The sequence below is a fragment of the Podarcis vaucheri genome (genome assembly GCF_965113315.1).
Source record: "Podarcis vaucheri genome assembly, chromosome: 1".
Taxonomy (NCBI): Eukaryota; Metazoa; Chordata; class Lepidosauria; order Squamata; family Lacertidae; genus Podarcis; species Podarcis vaucheri.
The window spans coordinates 22,423,983-22,448,739 of record NC_138759.1 but is presented as its reverse complement, the minus strand read 5'-3'; the positions used below and the strand labels follow the sequence as shown (position 1 = coordinate 22,448,739).

General features: G+C 44.6%; 1 protein-coding gene across 2 annotated transcripts in view; it reads left to right on the top strand.

Annotated features, from left to right (window-relative positions):
• Window positions 1-24,757, top strand: part of PPP4R4 (protein phosphatase 4 regulatory subunit 4) — a 90,212-nt gene that overhangs the window by 32,486 nt on the left and 32,969 nt on the right. For both annotated transcript variants that reach the window (XM_082232625.1, XM_082232626.1), the window contains exons 4-6: window positions 18,031-18,178; window positions 19,189-19,262; window positions 23,653-23,759. In XM_082232625.1, the coding sequence (XP_082088751.1) occupies window positions 18,031-18,178; window positions 19,189-19,262; window positions 23,653-23,759 (329 nt within the window). The remainder of the gene's footprint in view (window positions 1-18,030; window positions 18,179-19,188; window positions 19,263-23,652; window positions 23,760-24,757) is intronic.

The window sequence follows — 24,757 nt, the reverse complement described above, 5'->3', positions numbered from 1 at the left end:
CACAAGCCCGTAGGTATAATTTTAATTTCCTCCTCCAAAACCCTAAGCTTTCACCAAGAGAACTCCTTCCACCCAGTTCAAACACCTGCTCTTTCACTTACATGTTTTATGTGATCCAAAGAACCCATTATTTAAGGAGCTGTTCAGCTAGCTCTGGGCACTTAGTGTGGCCTTGGACTTGTCATTCTTGAACAATAGTGCTCCATGCTGTGTTGTAAGATGAAAAGGCCTATGGAACACGCAGAAGCTCTTTGGTACACCTAAAGTAGTGGAGGGATTGCAGACAATAGTGCCTCTGTGTTGACTGCCTGTGCTAATGGAATCCTGTTGTAGCTTGGAAATGCTTGTATAAAATATGAAGTTATTTGAGATCCTTATTGGAAGCCATGGTCCAAGTGTCCTTCCCATCTGAGTTGAGGAAGGTGGAGACTGGTGACAGTGTCTTCTTGGTGGCGGCACTATGGTTGTAGAGCAACATCCCAAGGGACACTTAAATGGTGCCTACCCTTCTAACTTTTAGGCACCAGATAAATACATTCATGGGGGGGTTGGAGCTTTTAATTAGATTTTTCTTTCTGTGCTGTTGTTTTTATTGTTTTCTGGTACACCTATGAATTTCTACTTGTATTCATTCTTAATCTTACTGTTGCCTTTTGGATTTTTTTTCTCTACTTGGCTTTGTATGAAGTAGTGTTTTATTTTTGTTGTGGCTGCTTTGGATATTTAGGATGTAATTCTATACTGCAGTCTGGCACTTGAGGTCCTATAGGTTTAGACATGAGCCTTCCTATGCTGGTGGAATGCGGCCATGACTCAGTCATCCAAGCCATTCTGCTTATGACGTTGTGCTGTCAGAAAGGCTGAAATGGGATGGGAATGTGGGCAGCATGGCAAAGAAGCACACTTAATTTGGATCCTGCAAAATAAGTCTCCATCTCCATTGCAGAGCTAGAACCAAGAATTTTACTCCCACTGATTTCAGAGTAAGGGGATTTATTTATTTTTAGCCAACAATTAAAGATTTTGACTGTGCTGTATGTGTTGTTTCTTTGTTGTCAAGGATTGATATACAGGGATCCATTTCCCCCACCCTAGTAGCGGAATATAGTGTTTTTAAAAAATGTTTTTAGAAGTTCTTACTGTTTTTAAATACTTTATTTTTATTTTTTAAATTGATTGCTTTGCTTCTTTGCTGTCTGCTGCCATGATCCTCTTTTGGAAGCATGGGAGTTTAGATTATGATAATAAAACTACTAATAATTATATATGACCGGGGGGGGGGGGAGAGGCTTGATGGGATCTAAGACAGTGAGCTCTCTTTTATCGACTCAGTCAGGTCCCCTGATTGGATGCTGCCAGGGTGTACGAGACAGTGAGTGGGGTTGAAAAGAGATGAGGGGGGAGAAAGACGGGTTGAGAGAAGAACTCCATGCCCTCCTGAGTCGGCCACTGGAGGTCGCTGCTGTCAGTGTGTTTCTGTGGCTGCCTTCATTGCATATCCTGGTCCCTGCTATAGGCTGCTTGCCAGAAAAGTGGCTCATGAACCCCTGAGTGGCTGATGACCCCTTGTCCGTTCCTGTGTGTATGTGTGCTCACGTGTGGTGCTTGTAAAACTGGTTGTGAGGAGCATTAGGGGATTCAAGCCCCTGTCTGTAGGGAGAGATGCATGGGGACTAAGCAGTTGGGGGAACATCATTGTCTGCGCCACTGAGGCTGATGGAGTGGGGCAGACATGGTGTTGTGCATGTTTTGTGTGTGGTGAAGCAGGTTGTGTGCCGTAGCCCCTTCATGTATGCTTACCATGTGGTGGACGCTGGCAGAAGTTTCAGGGACGTTGTGGGTGTGTCTGTCATTGCTATGCTGCTTGTGTGTTTTCTGTGTTGTGTGTTTTCACCTTGTCCCCCTTGGGCCAAGCACGCATGGATGCAGCGGCTGTTCCATCAGTGGAGTGGCAGCACAATATTAACGTACAATTGCTCTGTCTATTTTCGCAGCCTCTTCAGTCTGACTTACAGGAAGCATTTCCCTTTTGTTTAAAGATTTGTTCCCTTAGATTTCCCTTTTGTTTAAAGAATTCTATTTTCTTTCTGTTAAAAGTGTGACATCTACTGAAGGGTTCAGTTGTTGTTAGTTGTTAGGTATGTGGCCTTCTAGTAAGGAAGTAGTAGGAGTCCTAATGATAAATTGCCCCCTTTTAATTGGCTGAGCCATGTGTGGCATTTGAAATCTTGCCGACTGAAGTTCTGGAACACATCTGAACATTTGTTTGTTGGTTCTTCTTTCATTTAAGTTCTGAACAAAGTGGCAATTTTCTAATTTAGCCCAAGGGCTCTTTAATATATTTCCAGCATATTCCCATCCGCCTCTTTCTTCCTGCGTTTCCCTGAATTATTTGATAGACTTTAAAGGTCATCCATAATAGTGACTGTGGAGGCTTTGGGGGGAAACAGAACAAACGGAAAAGGAGTAATAATTGTAAGTGCTTGCAAGAGCCTCAGACTATCATTGCTAATAATTTGGGCTAATTTTTTTCATGTTGTCATGGCTCTTATTCTTAGGTGGTCTGCAAGTTGAAAATTATGTTGGCTCACTTTTCTCTTTAAAATGACAAGATGAGAAGAAACTTTTGACTTATTAAAAATGTCAGCTTACTTGACTATAGTGTTGTGATATGGGTATCTTCTGACTTTTTACTGAAGGAAGAAGACTTCTAAGAATAGCTTGACCGTGAGGTCTCCCTCAGCAGAGGAGGTGAAGAGTATTTTGAAACGTACTGCCTGTTTGGCTGCTATTTGGCCCTTGGGCTTCAGGCTCCCATGTAACCCTCCTCAACTCTCACCTTTGCCCTCAGCACAGAGAAAAGGTATTGAGTGAGGGCAACCTTCTACCTTTAAATCTTGAGTTCAAATAAATAGAGGTTTCTCTGGTGCATTCTTTTGGCTTCTGCAAGCGACAAGATAAATGGGATAGGAAGTGTACAAGCCCAGAGATTATATTCAGAAAAACACATGGGAGCTCAAATTTTGTAAGCCATTAAGGGTGTACACACTTGGTGTCCTTCCTTCAACCTTTTTGCATTCAGTTCTGCAGTAACAGCATTTTACGGAATGCAATTAGATTTCTCCAATTAGGATGAAATCATGTACTCTTTTGTTGCCTGGAGAGGGCTTAGGCCTGTTTCAGATCCTACTCTAAAAATAGCATCCCCATCCAAAGAAGCACCTAGACAAGTGAAGTTTCTACTTCTTTGAGTTGCTGTTCATAGCAGTTGACTGTTATAATTTGAGATGACTGTTGTTGCCATTAGTAGTATTGCACAAAGTTCAGGCTTGCTAGTAATTATTTATTTCACTACTGTGGCATCTAGATTTTTCCGAAGTATGTTAACATATTAATTTGCATGTATTTGAATATACTGTATAAGCTAATTTATTTTGAGATTTCAGGATAGCATAAAAGCAATCATTTTTTTTTGGGGGGGGAATCTAAATATAACAAAATGGCTTAAAGCACAACACATTTTGCATTCTGTCATCCTTATCCTGCTCAGCTAACACAATCAGAAAGGTCTTATACTGCTTTCAAAATATTCACAGGTTTTCTTTGGGTAGTTTCACCATTTCTTAGAAAACTTTATTTCAGTGGAGTGGAAATGGTTCTTCAACATGTGTTTTAACACACCCGACAATAAACAGGGTTCTTACTTTGCCTGGGAATGTGGTTGATAATTGGATAATCTTGCACTAATTATTATTTCACGTCAGAAAACTAGATGGTCAGCTGATGTGGAACAGCCAGGCAGTGACTTGTTCTTGGGTGCCAAATAGCAAGTAAATCCATGACTACTTTTGCCTCTCTTCTTAGATAGTATATCATTCTATTATGGCTGTAGTCCAACCTGCTCCTGTTGACATTATTTTGTCATATATCATGGGCTGAATAATGATTTTGCATATTAGCATGGGTAGGGACTTGGCAAAAGCAGCAGTTATGCCTGCCCTGTGTATCCTTCCATGCTTTATGAATTATGGTTGAGCTACCATGAAACCCAAAACTCCTCAGTCTTCCAGCTCAGTGCAGTCTTCCTATTTCACTTGCAAATGGCAGTTAAAGAGCACTCAAGCCAGGAGGCAAGAAATTAAATATTATTATTGTTGTTATTGTTATTATTATTAAATTTGTATACCACCCTATACCTGCAGTTCTCAGGGTGGTTCACAGGATAAAATATGTGAAGTCCCATTTGTGATCATGCTTCAAAATAACGTTATAATAGTCTAACCTCATGTAGTCTGGTTCTAACCTCTTTCACATGAATAGGAAGTGGATCTGAGCTGCAGAAATGATTCAGTTGAGCCTTTCATCCCATCCTTGGCTCCCAGTCCTTTCCACCTGATTTTTTCACGACAGGATGCAGTGGGAAAGGAGTAAAACGAACACCAAGACTTAGGGTTTTTTCCATAACTGGAACAGAAGCGGGGGGGGGGGGCGCATCTTGCTACTTCCTCCAAGGTTGTCACCTTTGACAAATGTCTTATTTGTCTAATGGGCAAGCCAGCACTGTTCATTCTGAGTTTCTTGCTATTGCAAGCTAAGCAGCTGGTATGTGGGAGAAGATTGGAAGGAGATGCTTAGTATGCATTAAAAAAAGGACATGTAATGGTTTGCTCCCGGAATCTTGGGATTTATGCCGCTGTTTACAAGCTAGTTAAGTGTAAACCATTCTGAGAAGATGGATTTAGACAGAGGAGTGGCTCATGGGCATGCTCTGACATCCGCAAATTATAATAATAACACTGGTCCTCAAAACGTTCTTATCAAGGTGTGGCAATGTGATAATGTCAGGGAACTGCCATCGGAGCAACAGGTGGTGGAGGGGCTCAGGGAGGAAGGAAGAGACTCAACAGCTGAAGCAGGAACCAGCAGGGGGAGGAGTGGATCTCTGAGGGAATGCGAGCAGGAGGGCGGGCTCAGAGACGCTTCCAGCGAGAACAGTGGGGAGGTATCTGAGGCTCCCATAGGGAGACCCACGCCTCGCCGGAAACTGTCACGCCGTGAGTCCAGAAGGCGGGTTTCCGTTAAGGAGCTCTTATGCTGGAGACAATTCCGAAAGCAACCACTGTCGGAATCTACGAGTGACTAGGGCAGACATGTTTGAGGAGCTCTGTCACACACAGAGGTTTGTGGAGTGGCACAAACTCTGAGGGAGCACGATTTTACGCACAAGCAGCTAATCATCCCATCACAGCATTCCGACAGTCTCTGTACGCTGCCTGTGCAGGAGAAGGCATCATGAGCGACCCAGCCGGAACCGAAGGAGCAGGGGTTGGAGCTGGTCCAAGCTTGGAAGAAAGATACCGAGCGTTGGAAATCCAACTTGCGCTGCAGACGGCGAGGCTTGAGGAGAGAAGGGCTCAGGATGCAGACAAGAAGGGGAGAGCCACCCAGTTCACCAGAAAGGTACCAGGATTGGTGCAGAGGTTTGGGGGGGACCCCAAGGACTACCATGCCTTTAGGACAGAGATGCAATATGCCCTTAATGTGCAGTTTGATGAGTTCCCTGATGAGGAATCGCGAGTTGCTTTCGTGATTGGGCATCTTGAGAGGGGGGCGAGGGACTGGGTTAGACCCCTGATGGCAACGCACAATGACGTCCTAAAGGACACTATGAAGTTTTTTCGTGCAATGGATATCATGTTTTCCAGCGATATTGAGGAGGGAGTGGTGCGCAGACAGCTAATGGCTTGCAAGCAGGGAAGCCGATCTGTCCGTGAGTACTGGACTGAGTTTACCATGCTGGTTCACAGATTGGGGTGGGACTTATCGGCGGCACCCATTCAGATGCTATTTGAAGAAGGTCTTTCTTCGGCTGTGAAAGACGAACTGTCCCGGAGCCCCAGGGCGGTGTCTATGGATCAGCTGACCAAATCTGCGCTGACCATAGGAGCGCGCCAGGAGGCAAGAGCCTTGGAGAGGCGGGAAGGTAAAGGGGAACGTTGGAAGGAGTTCCGCATTCCAGACATTCCTGAGCCAGCTTTCCCGCCGGCAGAGCCGATGGAAATCGGAACAGCGCGCGCGCGCGCAGTTTCAAAGCCCAGCGAAGGGGGTAGGAAGGAGGGAAAAGGCGCCCGGAAATGCTATCTCTGCCAACAGCCAGGTCACTTTGCCAGAGTCTGCCCCCAGAGGAAGGAATGGCAAGGAATGGTGGGAGCTGTTGAGGGAGGAGTGGAAGAGATATCGGAGCAAGTAAAAGCCAACGCCTGGCTGCCACCGTCGGGGCACAGCAGCCAGGCCAAAGAGCAGTGAAAGTGCCCATGCCAGAACCTCCCAAACCTGCCCTAGTGATAGAGGTGTCACTAGAGTTGCAAAACGGATACCCTCTGAAGATTAAGGCGCTGTTGGACTCAGGCAGCTCCTGCAATTTCATGAGCAAGGAGTTTGCAGCTGAACACCAGATACAGACGATCCCTTTAAGCAACCCCCTACAGGTGACCACGATCGATGGCAGGGAGCTGTTGGGAGGGGAAGTCAGCTTGCAGACCGTCCCAATGACAATGAAGGTGGCAAGGCACACGGAACTGATAGCGTTTAATGTGGCCACCTTGGGAGGGGCTCCCATTATTTTGGGGATGAGCTGGCTGGCGTTACATGATCCACTGGTGGGCTGGCATCAGAGAGTGGTTTCCTTCGGTTCCGCACATTGCTTAGAACACTGCAGGGAGGGAAAGGGTTCAGCAGGAGCCCAAGCTACCCTAGCAGGGACGGAAGTAACGGAGAAGGTGAAGGTACCACGACAATACGCAGATCTCAGCGATGTGTTCAGCGAAAGGGAGGCTGACCAACTACCCCCGCATAGACCCTTTGATTGTCAAATCAATTTACTGCCTGGGGCGCAGCTCCCCGCAGGCAAGTTGTATGCCATGTCAGACAGAGAAATGCAGGAGTTACGAGAATTCATTGACAAGAACCTGAAGAGGGGTTTCATCAGAGAGTCAAGGGCAGTGGGAGGTAGTCCCGTGTTTTTTGTGGATAAAAAAAACACGGACAAGCCGAGACTTGTGTGTGATTTCAGGGCCTTAAACGCAGTGTCAGAACCATTGGCCTTTCCCATGCCTAGAATAGATGACATTTTGAACAGGGTGCGGAAGGGAAAGATTTTTACCAAGCTGGACCTAAGGGGGGCGTACAATCTGATACGTATAAGGAAAGGGGATGAATGGAAAACCACCATGTTCACCCCTTTGGGGGCATTTGAATATCTCGTTATGCCATTTGGATTACAAGCAGGCTCAGCGTGCTTTCAATCGCTGATGAACCACGTACTAGGGCCTTTGCTTTACAAGAATTGTGTGGCCTTCCTGGATGACGTGTTGGTGTATTCTGAGAATGAGGAGCAGCATGTGAGAGACGTCAGAGAAGTGTTGCGCAGGCTGCTAGACAACCGGCTGTGGGTGAAACTGGAGAAGTGTCAGTTTCATACCAAGGAGGTGGAGTTCCTGGGGTACCGCCTGTCAGACAAGGGATTAGCTATGGATCCCGGCAAGGTCCAGGCAGTGCTGGAATGGAAAACTCCCAAAACAAAGAAGGATGTGCAGAGGTTCCTAGGGTTTGGGAACTTTTACCGTAAGTTCATCCGAAACTTTGCCCACCTGACGGCGCCCATAACGGACTGTCTCAGCAGTAAGAAGAAATTTGTTTGGACTGAGGAGGCGGAGCGAGCTTTTGAGGAGCTAAAAGAGGCCTTCGCCTCTGAAGAACAACTTCTGCATGTGGATTTACAAAAAAAGATGAGAGTCGAAACAGACGCATCAGACAGAGCCATTGGGGCGGTGCTTCTCCTGCAGCCAGGGGGGGAGGAGTCAGAGTGGAGACCGTGTGCGTTTTTTTCGCGAAAACTGAACAAATCCGAGAGGAACTACACGGTGTACGATCGAGAGCTTCTTGCTATCCATGAGGCTTTTCAGAGATGGAGGCACCTGCTAATTGGCGCACAACATAAAGGTGCAAGTGTGCACTGACCACAAGAACCTAGAGTATTGGAGAACGGCACGAGTGCTCAACCAACGGCAGTTGAGATGGGCCCAGGAGTTCTCCAGATTTAACTTTGAGATTTGTTATGTGCCAGGCCCAGAGAACGTTAGGGCGGACGCTCTCTCACGTAAACCTGAATATTTGGAGGGGGAGGGAGCACCCGAAGAGAGACATGTCATTCCAGAGGACCGCTGGGTGTGTGGGGCGGCATTGGTGGGGCAAAGAGAACTGGTAGAGGGAACGGAGAACGATGAATACGCACAGGACAAACTCAGGGGACTCAGGAGGGAGGGAGATAAACCCGGAGGTTTTGAGGAGAGAAATGGGGCGTTGTACTACAAGGGAGCGTTATATATACCTGAAGGAGAGTTGAGGGGGAAGGTACTCAAGCAGCTGCACGACAGCCCCACAGCGGGGCATTTTGGGCAACACAGAACCATGTGGCTGGTGACCAGGGAATTTTGGTGGCCTAAGGTCAGGGAAGACGTGCGGGAGTATGTGAGGAGTTGTGACCAATGCCAGTGAGCCAAAGGGGAAAGGCGGGCGCCGGCAGGGTTATTAGAACCGCTACCCACACCAGAAAGACCATGGGAAGCAGTGGCCATAGATTTCATGACTGATCTGCCAAGGTCCAGAGGGAAAACAGCCATCATGGTTGTGGTAGACCTGTTAACCAAAATGGCACACTTTATAGCCTGCTCGCATGCGGTCACGGCAGAAGAAACCGCTAAATTGTTTGTAGAAAATGTGTTTAGGTTGCATGGCGCCCCCTTGAGGGTGGTTTCAGACCGGGGGAAACAATTTACTTCCAGGTTCTGGAGGAAGCTCATGAGCTTACTGCATGTAGAGGTAAATTTCTCGACTGCCCGGCATCCTGAAACCAATGGGCAGGCGGAAAGAGCCAATGGCATCCTCCAACAATATTTGAGGTGTTACGTCAATGACAGAGAGAATGATTGGGTGGAGAAGTTGGCATTGGCGGAATTTGCCTACAACAATGCGGAGAACGTGTCCACGGAGATGAGCCCCTTTTTGGCAAATTACGGGTGCCATCCCAGGGCTTTCCCAGGGGGGGAGGGGGAGAGATGGAGCGTTCCAGCTGCCGAACAGTTCGTAGAAGAAATGGAAGCTATCCATCGCCAGCTCCAACTTAACTTAGACAGGGCCAAGGAGGAATATAAGAGGCAGGCAGACAAACACAGGAGAGAAGGTGAAACCATTAGGGTGGGGGACCAAGTGTGGCTGTCAACCCAAGGGTTACCCTTCAAAGGGGGTTGTAAGAAGTTAAGACCCAAAAGACTGGGTCCATTTGAAATCACACAACAGGTCAATCCAGTGGCTTTCAGACTCCGGTTACCGAACCACATGAAGCTGCACCCAGTTTTCCACAGGTCATTGCTGTCACTGTATAAAGGGGACAGAGAAGGGAGGGTCACTCGGGGACCAGCAATGGAGGAAAGGGAACAAAGCTACCATGTAGCGGAGATCCTCGATTCCAGGTGGAAGGGAGATCAAGTAGAGTATTTGGTAATGTGGGAAGGGGAACCGGAGTCGGAAAACACCTGGGTTAGGGCAGAGGATGTCAATGACGAAGTTTTAATAGAAACTTTTCATCAGAGGTTCCCACGTAAACCTCAGCCTGTAGCGAGGTTCCGGAGGGAATACTTTGCCACCACCGACGAAGAAGAGGAGTTGGAGGGGTTCACAGATTCCGAGGAGGAGGAGGATTCAGCGAGCCAGGACGGCGATCGATGGAGGGAATTGTTCGAGACGTCTGAAGATGAAGAAGATTCTTTTCGGGGTTTTACCTCCTCACCTCCCAGAGGAGAGGAAATGGGAGGGGGTGAGGGGGGCCCTGGAGGGGAGGTGGATGTCAGGGAACTGCCATCGGAGCAACAGGTGGTGGAGGGGCTCAGGGAGGAAGGAAGAGACTCAACAGCTGAAGCAGGAACCAGCAGGGGGAGGAGTGGATCTCTGAGGGAATGCGAGCAGGAGGGAGGGCTCAGAGACGCTTCCAGCGAGAACAGTGGGGAGGTATCTGAGGCTCCCATAGGGAGACCCACGCCTCGCCGGAAACTGTCACGCCGTGAGTCCAGAAGGCGGGTTTCCGTTAAGGAGCTCTTATGCTGGAGACAATTCCGAAAGCAACCACTGTCGGAATCTACGAGTGACTAGGGCAGACATGTTTGAGGAGCTCTGTCACACACAGAGGTTTGTGGAGTGGCACAAACTCTGAGGGAGCACGATTTTACGCACAAGCAGCTAATCATCCCATCACAGATAAATACAGATTTTGTACTGTAACTTTTTGACTCCTGGCCTGTTACATATGTTCTAAATAATAGAATTTTAGTGTAAGGTCGATTGCTTTTGTTCTGGTAATGCCTTAGGGGTGTATCCAGTGCTGCTCATATATAAACAGAGCAGACTTCCACTTATGCAATGGGACTTCACCTTCCGCTCCTGCCTGCAGTCTGCTGTGTTCCCTCAAGATCTGCTCCAAATGATTGAAGAAATGCACTGGGACAGCTTTTGGTAGTGCAAGGGGGACTGCAGGGGAGAGCAGGGAAGTTAGGCTCCTCTTGTGTAATATTGGGTCCTTCCCATAGTTAATTTTCTTGCCGAAACTCAAAAGTCAAGTTGGCTTAGTGCTCAAAATGTCTTGCAATCAGGAATGCAGGAAGTGTGCACATTACATACAAGGATGATGCATTCTTTTATTTCAAAAAAACCTGTATTTTCAAGGAGAAGGAAGTGAACATCTTTGTAGGATCCTTTTGGGTCAACAAAAGGAGTATTGCACTTATGGCAAGTTCAGTTTAAGTGCATGTGAGTTAGAGGTCAGGCTGCCCAATGGCCCAGCACAAGGTTTGGTTTAGTAACTTCACTCCTCTAGGTCACAGTTCCAAAGCTGCCATTGTTTATCTTGGGAACAGAGAACTGACCATCATTTGAGAAGGCTTTTAGATATCATCTGTTGCCTTTCCCAAGCAGCAACCACTATTGCACGAATCCCCATGGGACCTTTCTTCTGGGTAGGCTCTGATACTTTTTAAAGACTGTGGCAGGCAGTCTGTTGATCATTGCGTTTTATTTATATACTGCTTGATATTAAGGAAAGCTCCAAGTGGATTACAAAAATACTGAAATGAAATAATGAAATCAACAGTAGCCAAAAAGAAATAAAACATATCTAACTTCTACATGTCTCTATAGGCTTACCTAATCAAAAACATTTTAAGCAGGCACCAAAAAAGAGTACAGAGAAGATTCCTGCCTGATGTCAATAAGTTCCAAAGTGTAGGTGCTGGCACACCAAAATATTGATTTCTTAGAAGTATGGATCTAGTATTATATGCACCTATAACAGTACCAGTTCTGCAGATCCAAGTAGTCGAGTGGGCATAAATGAGGTCAAGTGACCCTAGTCTGCTCATGCTCCTAATCTGCTGGTGCTTTCTTGCCTTTCTCCCCAATGTTCTAGTTACAGATAGGTAGCCGTGTTGATTTGCCATAGTCAAAATAAAAAAATTCCTTCCAGTAGCACCTTAAAGACCAACTAAGTTAGTTCTTGGTATGAGCTTTCGTAGAATCATAGAATCATAGAATCATAGAATCATAGAATCATAGAGTTGGAAGAGACCACAAGGGCCATCGAGTCCAACCCCCTGCCAAGCAGGAAACACCATCAGAGCACTCCTGACATATGGTTGTCAAGCCTCTGCTTAAAGACCTCCAAAGTGGGAGACTCCACCACACTCCTTGGCAGCAAATTCCACTGTCGAACAGCTCTTACTGTCAGGAAGTTCTTCCTAATGTTTAGGTGGAATCTTCTTTCTTGTAGTTTGGATCCATTGCTCCGTGTCCGCTTCTCTGGAGCAGCAGAAAACAACCTTTCTCCCTCCTCTATGTGACATCCTTTTATATATTTGAACATGGCTATCATATCACCCCTTAACCTCCTCTTCTCCAGGCTAAACATGCCCAGCTCCCTTAGCCGTTCCTCATAAGGCATCATTTCCAGGCCTTTGACCATTTTGGTTGCCCTCCTCTGGACACGTTCCAGTTTGTCAGTGTCCTTCTTGAATTGTGGTGCCCAGAACTGGACACAGTACTCCAGGTGTGGTCTGACCAGAGCAGAATACAGTGGCACTATTACTTCCCTTGATCTAGATGCTATACTCCTATTGATGCAGCCCAGAATTGCATTGGCTTTTTTAGCTGCCGCGTCACACTGTTGGCTCATGTCAAGTTTGTGGTCAACCAAGACTCCTAGATCCTTTTCACATGTACTGCTCTCAAGCCAGGTGTCACCCATCTTGTATTTGTGCCTCTCATTTTTTTTGCCCAAGTGCAATACTTTACATTTCTCCCTGTTAAAATTCATCTTGTTTGTTTTTGCCCAGTTCTCTAATCTGTCAAGGTCGTTTTGAAGTGTGATCCTGTCCTCTGGGGTGTTAGCCACCCCTCCCAGTTTGGTGTCATCTGCAAATTTGATCAGGATGCCCTTGAGTCCATCATCCAAGTCGTTGATAAAGATGTTGAATAAGACCGGGCCCAAGACAGAACCCTGTGGCACCCCACTAGTCACTCTTCTCCAGGATGAAGAGGAACCATTGATGAGCACCCTTTGGGTTCGGTCAGTCAGCCAGTTACAAATCCACTGAGTGGTAGCATAGTCAAGACCGCATTTTACCAGCTTCTTTACAAGAATATCATGGGGCACCTTGTCAAATGCCTTGCTGAAATCAAGGTAGGCTACATCCACTGCGTTCCCTTCATCTACCAGGCTTGTAATTCTGTCAAAAAACGAGATCAGGTTAGTCTGACATGACTTATTTTTCAGAAATCCATGCTGACTATTGGTGATCACAGCATTCCTTTCTAGGTGCTCACAGACTGTTTGCTTAATGATCTGCTCCAGAATCTTCCCTGCTATTGATGTCAGACTGACTGGGTGGTAATTATTTGGGTCCTCTCTTTTCCCCTTTTTGAAAATAGGGACAACATTTGCCCTCCTCCAGTCTGCTGGGACTTCGCCTGTTCTCCAGGAATTCTCAAAGATGACTGCCAGTGGTTCTGAGATCACATCTGCCAGTTCTTTTAATACTCTTGGATGCAGTTCATCTGGCCCTGGAGACTTGAATACATCTAAACTAGCCAAATATTCTTGTACTATCTCCTTAGTTATTCTGGGCTGTGTTTCCTTTGCTGAATCATTTGCTCCAAATTCTTCAGGTCGGGCATTGTTTTCTTTATCGGAGAAGACTGAGGCAAAGAAGGCATTGAGGAGTTCAGCCCTTTCTGTGTCCCCTGTTTGCATTTCACCATCTTCTCCTCTGAGTGACCCCACTGTTTCTTTGTTCTGAAAGAAGAAGTGTATCTGAAGAAGTGTGCATGCACACGAAAGCTCATACCAAGAACTAACTTAGTTGGTCTTTAAGGTGCTACTGGAAGGAATTTTTTTATTTTTCCCCAATGTTCTGTCACTCTCAATTTGTTTTCCCACTGCAAGATATCTGTGCCTTGTTCTATGGGATTCTAAGGGATGTTCTATGTTCTAAGGGATATTTAATGGCTTTCAAGGGCAAACCCTTAGTGAAAAATCAGAGAAACTTGGAATTGTAAAATATATTTGAATTACACGTATCATCCAGTAAAATGCTAAATATAGCTCTTTAATCAAGGCACACAGTCACTATGGTGAACATATATAAATCTTCCTCCTTAAACATGAATAATTGATTTTCCTTATAGTTTTATGTTTCGTATGTGTAATTCTGGATTGACATTTCCATATTGAACTGTCATGGTTGTCCATCTTGCATAGAGGAAATGACGTGCTCACGTTCTATTCACGCAACAGCTGTCAGCACAATCTTTAAGCCAGGATGTTTCACTTGGATGTGAAGTGTTTCAGTTTTGTGCCATAAATTTCCACCTTGGTACAGCTCTTTCTATGTATCAGAGTCATCAAGGAAAGTTGAAGCACTGCACCTTTTTATTCCTTTGTAATACCTTTGTGTAGGTTTTAAAAGAGCTTGACAGTTTATATTGTCAGCTTTCACTCTGACAGCATACTAGAAATTAGAACTTACTTAACATTTCATTTATTATATTGTTAACCATTTGAGCAGATTACTTTACCATTTAACAAATAGGCTGAGGGTATCAATAAATCTCATTCTACGTATAATTAAAAATACGGTATGTCTTGCCTTCCCACCTCCCAGATGATATACCTCATCTTATGCCCATTTGACTTGTGCAATTTCAACTGTACACAGTGGAAGACAGTCTGGTTGAAATTGTGCAAGTCAAGTCTCAAGCAAGCCCAATAACTTACGAGTTCTTTCTATGGCAAGACCCACTTGGTGGGCTGATTCTGGGACTGGTAATAATAATAACAACAACAACAACAACAACAACAACAACAACAACAACAATTAATAATAATAATTTTATTATTTGTACCCTGCCCATCTGGCTGGGTTTCCCCAGCCACTCTGGGTGGCTTCCAACAAAGATTAAAAATACATTAAAAGGTCACACATTAAAAGCTTCCCTGATCAGGGATGCCTTCAGATGTCTTCTAAATGTCAGGTAGTTGTTTATCTCTTTGACATCTGATGGGAAGGTGTTCCACAGGGCGGGCGCCATTCCTGAGAAGGCCCTCTGCCTGGTTCCCTGTAGCTTTGCTTCTTGCAATGAGGGAACCGCCAGAAGGCCCTCGGCGCTGGACCTCAGCGTCCGGGCAGAACGATAGGGGTGGAGATGCTTCTTCAGGTATACTGGGCCGAGGCTGTTTAGGGCTTTAAAGGTCAACACCAACACTTTGAATTGTGCTCGGAAATGTACTGGGAGCGAATGTAGGTCTTTCAAGACTGGTGTTATGTGGTCTCAGCAGCCCCCCCCCCCGGTCACCAGTCTAGCTACTGCATTCTGGAGTAGTTGTAGTTTCTGGGTCACCTTCAAAGGTAGCCCCACGTAGAGTGCATTGCAGTAGTCCAAGCATGAGATAACTAGAGAATGCACCACTCTGGTGAGACAGTCTGCGGGCAGGTAGGGTACCAGATGGAGCTGGTAGACAGCTGCCCTGGATACGGAATTGACCTGTGCCTCCATGGACAGCTGTGAGTCCAAAATGACTCCCAGGATGCGCACCTGGTCCTTCAGGGGCACAGTTACCCCATTCAGGATCAGGGAGTCCTCCACACCAGCCCGCCCCCTGCCCCACAAGAACAGTACTTTTGTCTTGTCAGGATTCAACCTCAATCCATTAGCCGCCATCCATCCTCCAACCGTCTCCAGGCACTCGCACAGGACGTTCACCGCCTTCACTGGTTCTGATCTCAAAGAGAGGTAGAGCTCTCACAAGATCTCGCGGGACAATGTGACTTCCCACAAGATCTCATGGGAATATCCCTAGTACTTTTAGAGCTGGTATGCCAGTAAGGCTGAGAGCTTAAAAGCTCTTTTCTTACTGGGTAACCCCAAGCGGACCCAGAGTGAAAAGAGCTTTTAAGCTCTTGGCCTTGTTTGCTGGGCAAGGCCCACTCAGCACACTAGCTCTAGGATTGCTGGGGATGCTCTCCCCCCCCCCCGCCCCATTTCATCAGTCACTTTGGAGGAGGCAGGCTGGCTAGCTGCAGGGCAGCTCCAAGGGTTTGGCTCTATGCAATTTCGGCGTATACATTTAACCCTTGGAACCGAACCCCCATTTAAGATGAGGCATTGCTGTACTATAAACGTTCTTTCTATATCAATAATTTAGGAAGTAAAGTTAAATATTGGCCTGTACATTTTAGACGTCTCTTCTAGGTATGCAGTAGATTTGTATCTCCAGCTCAGAGGCACAACACATAAATTGAAATGAGTTCTACTTGATTTGTGTTGACAGACCCATGCTGTGCACGGAGGAAATCGCATGAATATAGAAGCCTCACTAAACAGGAAAGATACCTAAAGCCACAGTTAATGATACTCAGTACAAAACATTATAATCCATTTACATCTTTGCCATACTGATGCCTGATGCACAGGAGTCTGTCAGTGCTTTTGGTGTATTTATGCCATTTATTGATTATACAAATGCGCGTCATTGTGATAGACTGATTGTGTATGGAGAGAGGGCACCTCTCTAGACTCTGTATGAAGACCCACACTGTACTGCAGGGGAGTTTGGGCTGCACTTTGCTGGGGGCAGGGCAGGCAGGTGTTGCTCACACTGCCACATTTCCCCCTTACTGAATTTACCTTTCCCCACCACAAGTGGAGTGAGTGGCAGCCATTCTGCAGGAAATAAATGAGTTCACTCAGTACTGGTTAAGAATCCCCATATCCTGCCCCAAGTTAACTCCGTATCTGAGGTGAGGCACAGGTTTTGCCCCCCAAACTGTGTTCCACATTGCAGCCCAGTTATTTTGTCCAATAGAATTTAGCAGGATCAATTGAAAACAGAGCCAGACCCCATACACAACAGAATCTTGGGAATCTTAATACATACTGGGTGAACTCTCCTCAGCTTGTTTGAGAAGTGGCTTTGTATTTTGAAGGGGTTTTTTTTTTTGTGGGTGTTCAAGAAAAAGCTTGTTTGTTTCCAAGAACTCTGTTTGGGCTAAACACTGTGCATGCATGCTGATTGTGTTGCAGCTTATCAGACTGCCCACTGTGAATTGTAATTCCCAGCACCAGCTATGGCTGCCACTTGGAAAGTGAGCCCCCATCCCACAATGCCAAAAAAAGTACACCAGGGAGCAAGTGGGGGGGGGGTTAAAACTGGGTGGTGGCAGTATTAATATAAAGTTTTGGTAACAAACAATTCATAGAAGTGACCCGAGTGGCGAAGATGCCAAACAATAGTGGCTCAGTTTTGTTTGTTTGCTTGCATTTTTTAAAGCCAAGAAGAGTTTCAGCAAGAGTAAGGGGTTAATATTAAAGAACAAATGCACATCCACAGACTAAGCAGCCTAAGCAGCCTTGACTGCTGAACTTGTAGCAGAATTCTAGTTCCAGAAATTAACTTTTGAGTGAAATGTGTTATAATTCATACCACTTGAGAATTAGCTGGATTATTTTGTATTCCAAGCCAGGAGTGTGACCAATACACAACATTGGGGCTATGATTTATATAGTTGTGTGTGTATATCGAAAGGAACAACCTAAACAATCCAGTGTGTTTAAGTAATGAGAATGGGCAGAAATTGTTTGTTTATTTAAAATATTTATATGCCTCTGTTCATACAATGCCCCACAGCTGTTTACAAGATATAATAATAATAATAATAATAATAATAATAATAATTAATTCAGCAAAATCAAATAAAGAAAGTAAGAACAAGAACAGGGCAGGTATGGTGCATGAATTTTTAGAAGATTTATATCAGCCACCTTTAATGTTCATAGGCCATATTAGTGTCAGGACTACCACAGAGTAGGACCTACTTTTGGTGGAAATGATCCAACCCTTTGATGAATGTTGCTGTTTATCACACCAGCGGTAAGGTCGGCCTGAATTCTGGTTTTTATTGGCTTTTTTCCAAGAATAGTGATGTGACAGTCATATATAACAGAGGTACATAACATCGGTGACCAAATCAAATGTAGGCTGGATTGTATTCTGCATACACATGGCACAATCTAAAATGGCAGCACCCATTGGATTGAATTTGATAGGATATTTGTGTGCATGTGGGTCAGTGAAGAGGGGGGGGGCAGAAATGAATAATTCAAAACTGAGCTTCTTCTGCCTAGGCAAGAAACTCATCAAAACTAGCTGGGCAGTTTATATTTGGCAAAAAGAGAGGATTGAAGATGAATTATTAGCACATTGCCTTGCATTCTCTTCTGATTTTATGAAATTATGGTGCGTTTTGTCTGGTACAGATAATTTTTGGCCTGACCATGCTCTTTCTTGCTGTAATGGTTATGTTTGCCTTTCATATCTATAAGCCTCACTCTTTGATTTAAATCTTCTCTCTCCTGCCTCGGATTACACAGGAGGTCCTGCCTGTTGCAGGGGTGGAAATGCAGTTAACAGCTGCTGTTTCACTTTTGACTATTCTACAAGAGGAGTCAATATCCATCCATACTTACTCCCACTCCTTCCTACACATCATTCTACAGAATCTGGAGCACAGAGATGCAGGTCAGAGGCATGACATGCTGCTGATTTCTTAGCTTGCTTTGCTTTTTCTTTGCTCAGTGATATACTATTTAAAGCAGTGCATGCACCAATAAAAAAATAAAACAGTGCCATAGTATGATCTTGCCAACACTATGTATAATGCAGTATGCAGTTGATTACCCAACACCTGATTTTGAAGTACAGTAGAGCTTTGAGGGCCTTAGCTTGAAGCTCCTAGTCTACATTCCCCTTTAAGTGATCACTGCCTGTGCTTCGGTTCAAATAGCCATGAATTGTATCAGCAGATTTACAACAGATCTCATGTTGTGTGTATGTGCTCCGGAAGCTGACTTGATTTTGTTAGCACGGTCCAGAAGAAAAAGAATGTCCTAGATCAGGAAACAGCCTTTCAACATCCCAGAAATGTTCCATCTTTTAAAGATCTACGCAGGAAAGAACTGAAAATGCTACTGCTATTCTAGCCTGCATCAACAGATGTATTGTGTCCGGATCAAGGGACGTAATAGTACTGCTCTATTCCGCCTTGGTCAGACCGCAGCTGGAATACTGTGTCCAGTTCATACCAGGCCACTTGCTTCTAATGAAAAAGATGGACAAAAAGCACTCCCAAACTCCAGACCTGATCCTTTAGGGTGAGTGCAGGCCCCTCCAGAAAAGGTGGGTCACCATTCACCTGGGAGGGCAAACCCACTTACTAGCGGTACTTTCATTTGGCTTAGATTAAGACTCAGTTTATTGATCCTCATCCTATCCATTACTGCAGCCAAGCACTGTTTTAGTACCTCTGCTACATTGATGAAAAAGAGAGTTGCATATCATCTGCATATTGCTGACACATCGTTCTTTAACTCCAGATGACCTTCCCTTAGCAGTTTCACGTGGGTGTGTCCATCCTCATGTTAGTTGCCATTTAAGAGCTTGGTTAATTGAGGTCACAACCTGAAGTAGCTTCCTGAAATAGGAATATGATATAACATGTATATATCTACTGTCTTTTTTGTACCTCACAGGTGTCAGTAATGCATGGCTGGAAACCCTTCTTGCTGCAATAGAAGCTTTGCCAAAAGAAACCATCAGACACGAGGTAATTTTGTTTTCTTTTGAATATAACAGACAACATGAATACAGTCTGGGAAGGGGGGAGGATGTAGTGTGTCCTATAGTTTTCTGAACATTTGGCCTAACATTTTTATTTAGGGTCAAACTATGCATGCTGTTCAATTATATTTGATTGATTAAAAGCACTTACATACTGCTTAATATTATAAAAAATTCCCAGCTGTGTGCTTCAGGCAACAAAATGTAGTTGGCTCCAGCACTGTGCTATTGAGTTGCTATAGGGCTGTTGCAGCAAAGTCCATCCATCACTGTTGTCTGTGAACATAAGCCAAAGTCGGCGTATCACAGTTCCTGAAGCCACTTCTGCTGTTAATGACACATGTTCCAACTTCCATCAGCTCCAGCCAGCATCACCAACAGTCAAGGATGATAGGAATTTTAGTATTAACCACAGGAGAGCCACAGGTTACCCTTTCCTGCTTCAGGTGTTCTTCCAGCTGCAAGGGAGCCAGTTACCTGTAAGAGCTCCTGTGTGACTAGGAGAAGATCTGAATTCCCTCATCCCCCTGGAGTAGTGATGATTACATGGGAAGGACCCAATAAATATGTTTCACACCCCTGTGCGTGGTTCCTCTGAATATTCTCTCAGCCCCATTGGAGCTGTTCACAGATAGGTTGCTCTCGTGTGACTGGGAGAACATCTAAAGGGCACCACAAGTGAATTTCAATCCATTCAAAGACAGCAGTGGTTGAGGCGGGGGTGTCTTGTTGGTGGCACTGCATTGCATCTGCCAGGATGGACGAGGTAGGGGTAGCTCTGGGTTGGCAAGGGTGCATGCATCTGACATACTGATTGTTTGAAAGCAAGGTTTCCCCAAATTTGGGTCTCCAGCTGTTTTTGGACTACAGTTCCCATCATCCCTGACCACTGGTCCTGCTAGATAGGGATGATGGGAGTTGAGGTCGAAAAAGAGCTGGAGACCAAAGTTTGGGAAACCCTGTTGAAAAGCAAGCATAGACAGCGTGTGGCCCATCTAGTTGAATTAATGCAGGCCATGTGGCGGCCTGCCATTTTGGTGGTCTGATGAGCTGCAATTGTCCAGCTTGGTGAGTCACACGTTTGTTTGTTTTTATTTCAAAAAGATTATACACTGCTTGATTACCCCCCAAAACTCCACCCTCAAAGCAGTTTACAAAAAGATAAATCAATAAAATCAATAAAAATTTGCAGCCATACTTTAAAACATACAGAAGTTAAAGTACTAAAATAGATTCAAATTCTAAATTGGTGCTTAGAAATTTGTGCAGGGCAGTTGTAAAGGTTGAAGGCACAAGGTACGTGAGGGTTTTTGAACAGTCAGAATATCCTGTACAAATGTCAAATATTATTGGCATAGGAATAGTTCTCAGTATGTTGTGCACACTCCATTGTAAATTCTGAGATGGGGCAGGCATCCTACTGAAGGAAAACTGTATCAGATGAATGGTTGCATAGGAAATGAAATAAATGACAAGAATTTTTTAAAAATTCAATCAAAGGGTGAAAAAACTATAAACACTGGTTTTGGGAGGTGCAAAGCACTTCTGGCTTTAAAAAATCCACTTAAAAAATTAATTGACTTCTTGCATTTTCTCCCTGGAAACACTGTAAAACAAGATAATATTAACTTTCATGAGTGGCGTTGTGCAGAATATAATTGGTAAGATGTTTGTAGCTTCGTGTCAGGTATGGCATATAGGCCTTTTCATAATCTAATTAATTAGAGTAGACGAAAGCACTCTGGAGTTTCATTTGCTCTAAATGTCAAGTCTTCCTTTTCAGGATTGTTTCTGATTTCACACATTTCATTCACAGACGCTTCCCCACAGGCCACTCCTGAAAGAGAGATAACAAAATGGGGATGGCTTACGGTGTGCTCAGACCACTGTAATATTTCAAGTGGTCTGCAATAGAAAATAACATGAAATAACCAGTCTGGTTTATTTGTTTGAGGTTGGGTTTTTTTGAGCACTGGGTTTTCTTTTTCAGAATCATGTGTATTGTTAAGGAGAAGCAAACGTTCAGTCATTGTTCTGGACAGGAATCTCCCCCCCCCCCGCCCCCTGCTCATTCACTGCATCAAGACTGAAATTGAAATAAGTGAATGCATATTTATGGCAGTGTGTGTAGGTGTTGGGTGTGGGATGCAAGTATGCAGATTCAGCATTTATTATTGGGAATAACTTGGCAGGCCCCAAAGAGAGGGAAAAGCCACATCCAGACGTTGGAGTTAGGAAACAGTACTTCTGCTGTAGCAGTTAAGAGAGGACTGAGTGGGAAGCCATATGGAGGACAGGGGCAGGTCAGCCACCAAAACTAACCTAGAGGCAGTGCTATTTTTCTAGAAAAAGAGGTGCCAGAAGTCCCTTGTTCTCGTAGAGTGGCAATGGCGCCCACCTGAGAGGCAAGTTCCAACTGAAAAAAAAGCCCTGCCTAGAGGCTTCCTGAACAAATCCATACATATAACTGCACAAACTGGACTCCAACCAATGGCATCAAGTTGCAAGAAAATAGATTCTGACTAAGTATTTGGAAAAAAACTTTCTGACAGCAAGAGTTGGTTGGCAGTGGAAGAGACTCCCATGAGAGGTGGTGGGCTCTCCTTCCTTGGAGGTTTTTAAACAGAGATTGGATGCCCATCTGTCATGGAAGCTTTAGCTGAGATTCCTACATTGCAGGGGGTTGGACTAGATGACCCTTGGGTTCCTTCCAACTCTAAGATTCTATGATTCTATGAAATGACCACTCAAGAGCTGCAGTTATCTCACAACAATCCTGTGAAGTAGGTTAGGCTGAGAGATAGCAACTGGCTAGTGAACTTCATGGCTGAGAAGGGATTTGAGCCTGGGTCTCCCCAACCATAGTCTGAAACTCTTAATGGCACTCCCAAAAGAAAGAAGTGTCTCTGTTTTGCTCTTACCTGCTGCCCATCCCATCAGGCTGTCCGCGTCCATCACAAGTGCCCATGCGGCACTCCACAGGGACAGGCACGAACCTCATAAATGTTTTCTTTTTGCTTCATCTTGCACTGAGTGCCACCTGCCATCCTGAGAGCAAAAGAACCCCCTGCTGTAAAAATCAATACACATTGTTCCCAACCATTCTCCCACCCACCCTATTCCTTTGTTCTCAAGATGGCGGTTCATTATATTGCATGCCCTGTTAAACGAATCACCAAAGGAAGCCTGTAGGTTAGGGCTGGATGCCTGGAGGCATTGTCAAAGCAAAAGACAGATGATCACTAAGTAAATAGGGCGAATGGGCTGAAGCAGAGCAGATCTTGGCAGAAAGATGGCCAGGTATGTGAGATATGCAGCAGCTTGGCATTTTTCCTTCAACATATTTCTCAGACCTAGGGAAAATCTGAGGCTTTTCAGGACTGTGTGAAATTCTTTCAGTCCCTCTTGTCGCCTCTTAATTGCAGAGTCAGCAGACAGAAGTATCTTTTAATAACAGCTGCTTTGGGGGTGTCCAAAGGCAGCGTATAGCCTGGCAGCAGCTCCATCATTTTGTTGCACTGCTGTGATGCTGCAGATTGTGGAGCTCTTTGGTTTGGCTGCAAGACTGCCTGGCTCCAGACCCCAGGCGCTTTAATGTGGAGCCAGGAAATGACAAATTGAAATGAAGTCAGAGTACTAGTCCGAATTCATCTATAAACAGGAATAAATAGATGTGCTGGTTTTTTCTTGGCCTTTGGACTGCCTGAGACTCATGTCTACAATCTCACGGAGTGCCTTGTGGGAGCATTCCCATGAATGAAAACTGTAAAGTCAGAAGTGGTTCTTGGTTTATATGATTCGTACTGCAGATAACTTACATGTTCCTAAATATTTAGAAGTCATTTACAAAGCAACATGCTAGTCCCAATTAGTGGGAGTCACAAAGCCTCTGACAAGAAGCACAGAACTGAAAGCATATAATAGTGTTTTGAGCTACGATGCTCTTGATTCACTTTAATGTTGTTAATGTATGTGTTCTTAATGTACTGTGAAAAAGTCATCTCCTGGAAAGGGGTGGGAAGTGCTACTTTTGCAATATAATTATAAATGCCCTTGTCCTGTCTTCTTTCTGATCTTACATAAGGAGTACAGCTAATTTACACCAACATTCCCCTTAGTCTGCATTTTGGATTTTTTTGGAATTAACTTGAAGGCCAATAATTTTCTTACATGGAGGTCATTCCTCTGAAGGTGAAAGAGTGTACCCCATTTTGCTTCAAGTAGGGTGTAAATATTGTAACTTGCAAGAATGCTGACTGGGCAGCTGATACTAAGATCAGTTTTAATATGTGAAGTGGTTCTTCATTATTTTTATTGTTTTGCTTCTGTTTAGCCCTAGATTTGCCATTTGAATTTCTTCTTCTGTTTCCCCATAGATCCTGAATCCTCTTGTTTCCAAGGCACAGCTTTCCCAAACACTTCAGTCTCGCTTGGTTAGTTGTAAAATCTTGGGGAAATTAGCTAACAAGTTTGAAGCTCATATGTGAGTAGCTTGTGTGTTTTTCAGATGTCCTAATAATTAAAACTTGCAGAAAGGGAAACAAATTGACCTGCAATGAGCACTTTGCCAATTTATTTCAAACTGTATAATCTACCAATGCTGCTGCTGTGCATCCTTATCCTTTCTCCAGAAGCTCACCAAGGTGGCACAGCATGAGTACTTCTTAGGCTGTACCCATAATAAAGACCACAGTTTTTTCTCACACTTAAGGCATGATCCAAAAAGGTGTTCATCTGCACTATTGAATTTTCAAGGTCCCTTAAATAAATTGTCCAATTTCATCCTGATTTCCATAATTTTCCTATTGGCTGCCATGTTTTTCTATGGGATCGTTTCCAAACTCCTTGCCAAGACTGCTACCCTATATTAGAGATTGTGGATAAAATGGTAGCATCCCATTCTGCATGAAGCCAATTTCAGTAACAGCCAGGGTGTTCCTTTTTCATCTTCAAATGCCACCTTGTTTGTTCCTCTGATGGACTTGGGATCTCTTTGCTTGTCTTAAAATTTCACAGAATAATAAAAATGTCACAGCAGATGCCCTGAGATTTATTAATGCTGGATCTAAGTTCACAGTAGTCTTGTTTTAAAGGTGGAAGATCTTACTGTCCAATACTTTTTGCCAGTTTGCTTTCAATTTCTCTGCAAAACTCTATTATAATCCCACATAAAGGTTTATTTTGAAGGCATGCCCTCAGCTGTGATGGGTACCCTCTAGCAACTGATTATTTATCTTCTGTCAAAGTTAGTGAAGGCCTGCTATTTGTGTGAGGTTCTGCTGCTGAATTCACAGTAACGTTTTGTTTTATAGGGAGGTATCACAGTTCTAAATATTTTTGGTGGCGTATCCCCATGTGCTCACCAAATGTTAGATTTTACCAGAAGTATGCTGATTTTAGAAGGCCACATCCTGAACTCATGTGCCTGTGCACCAGATTTTAGGATTAAGCTACACAGCTGGTGTCCCAAACTCAGTCCCC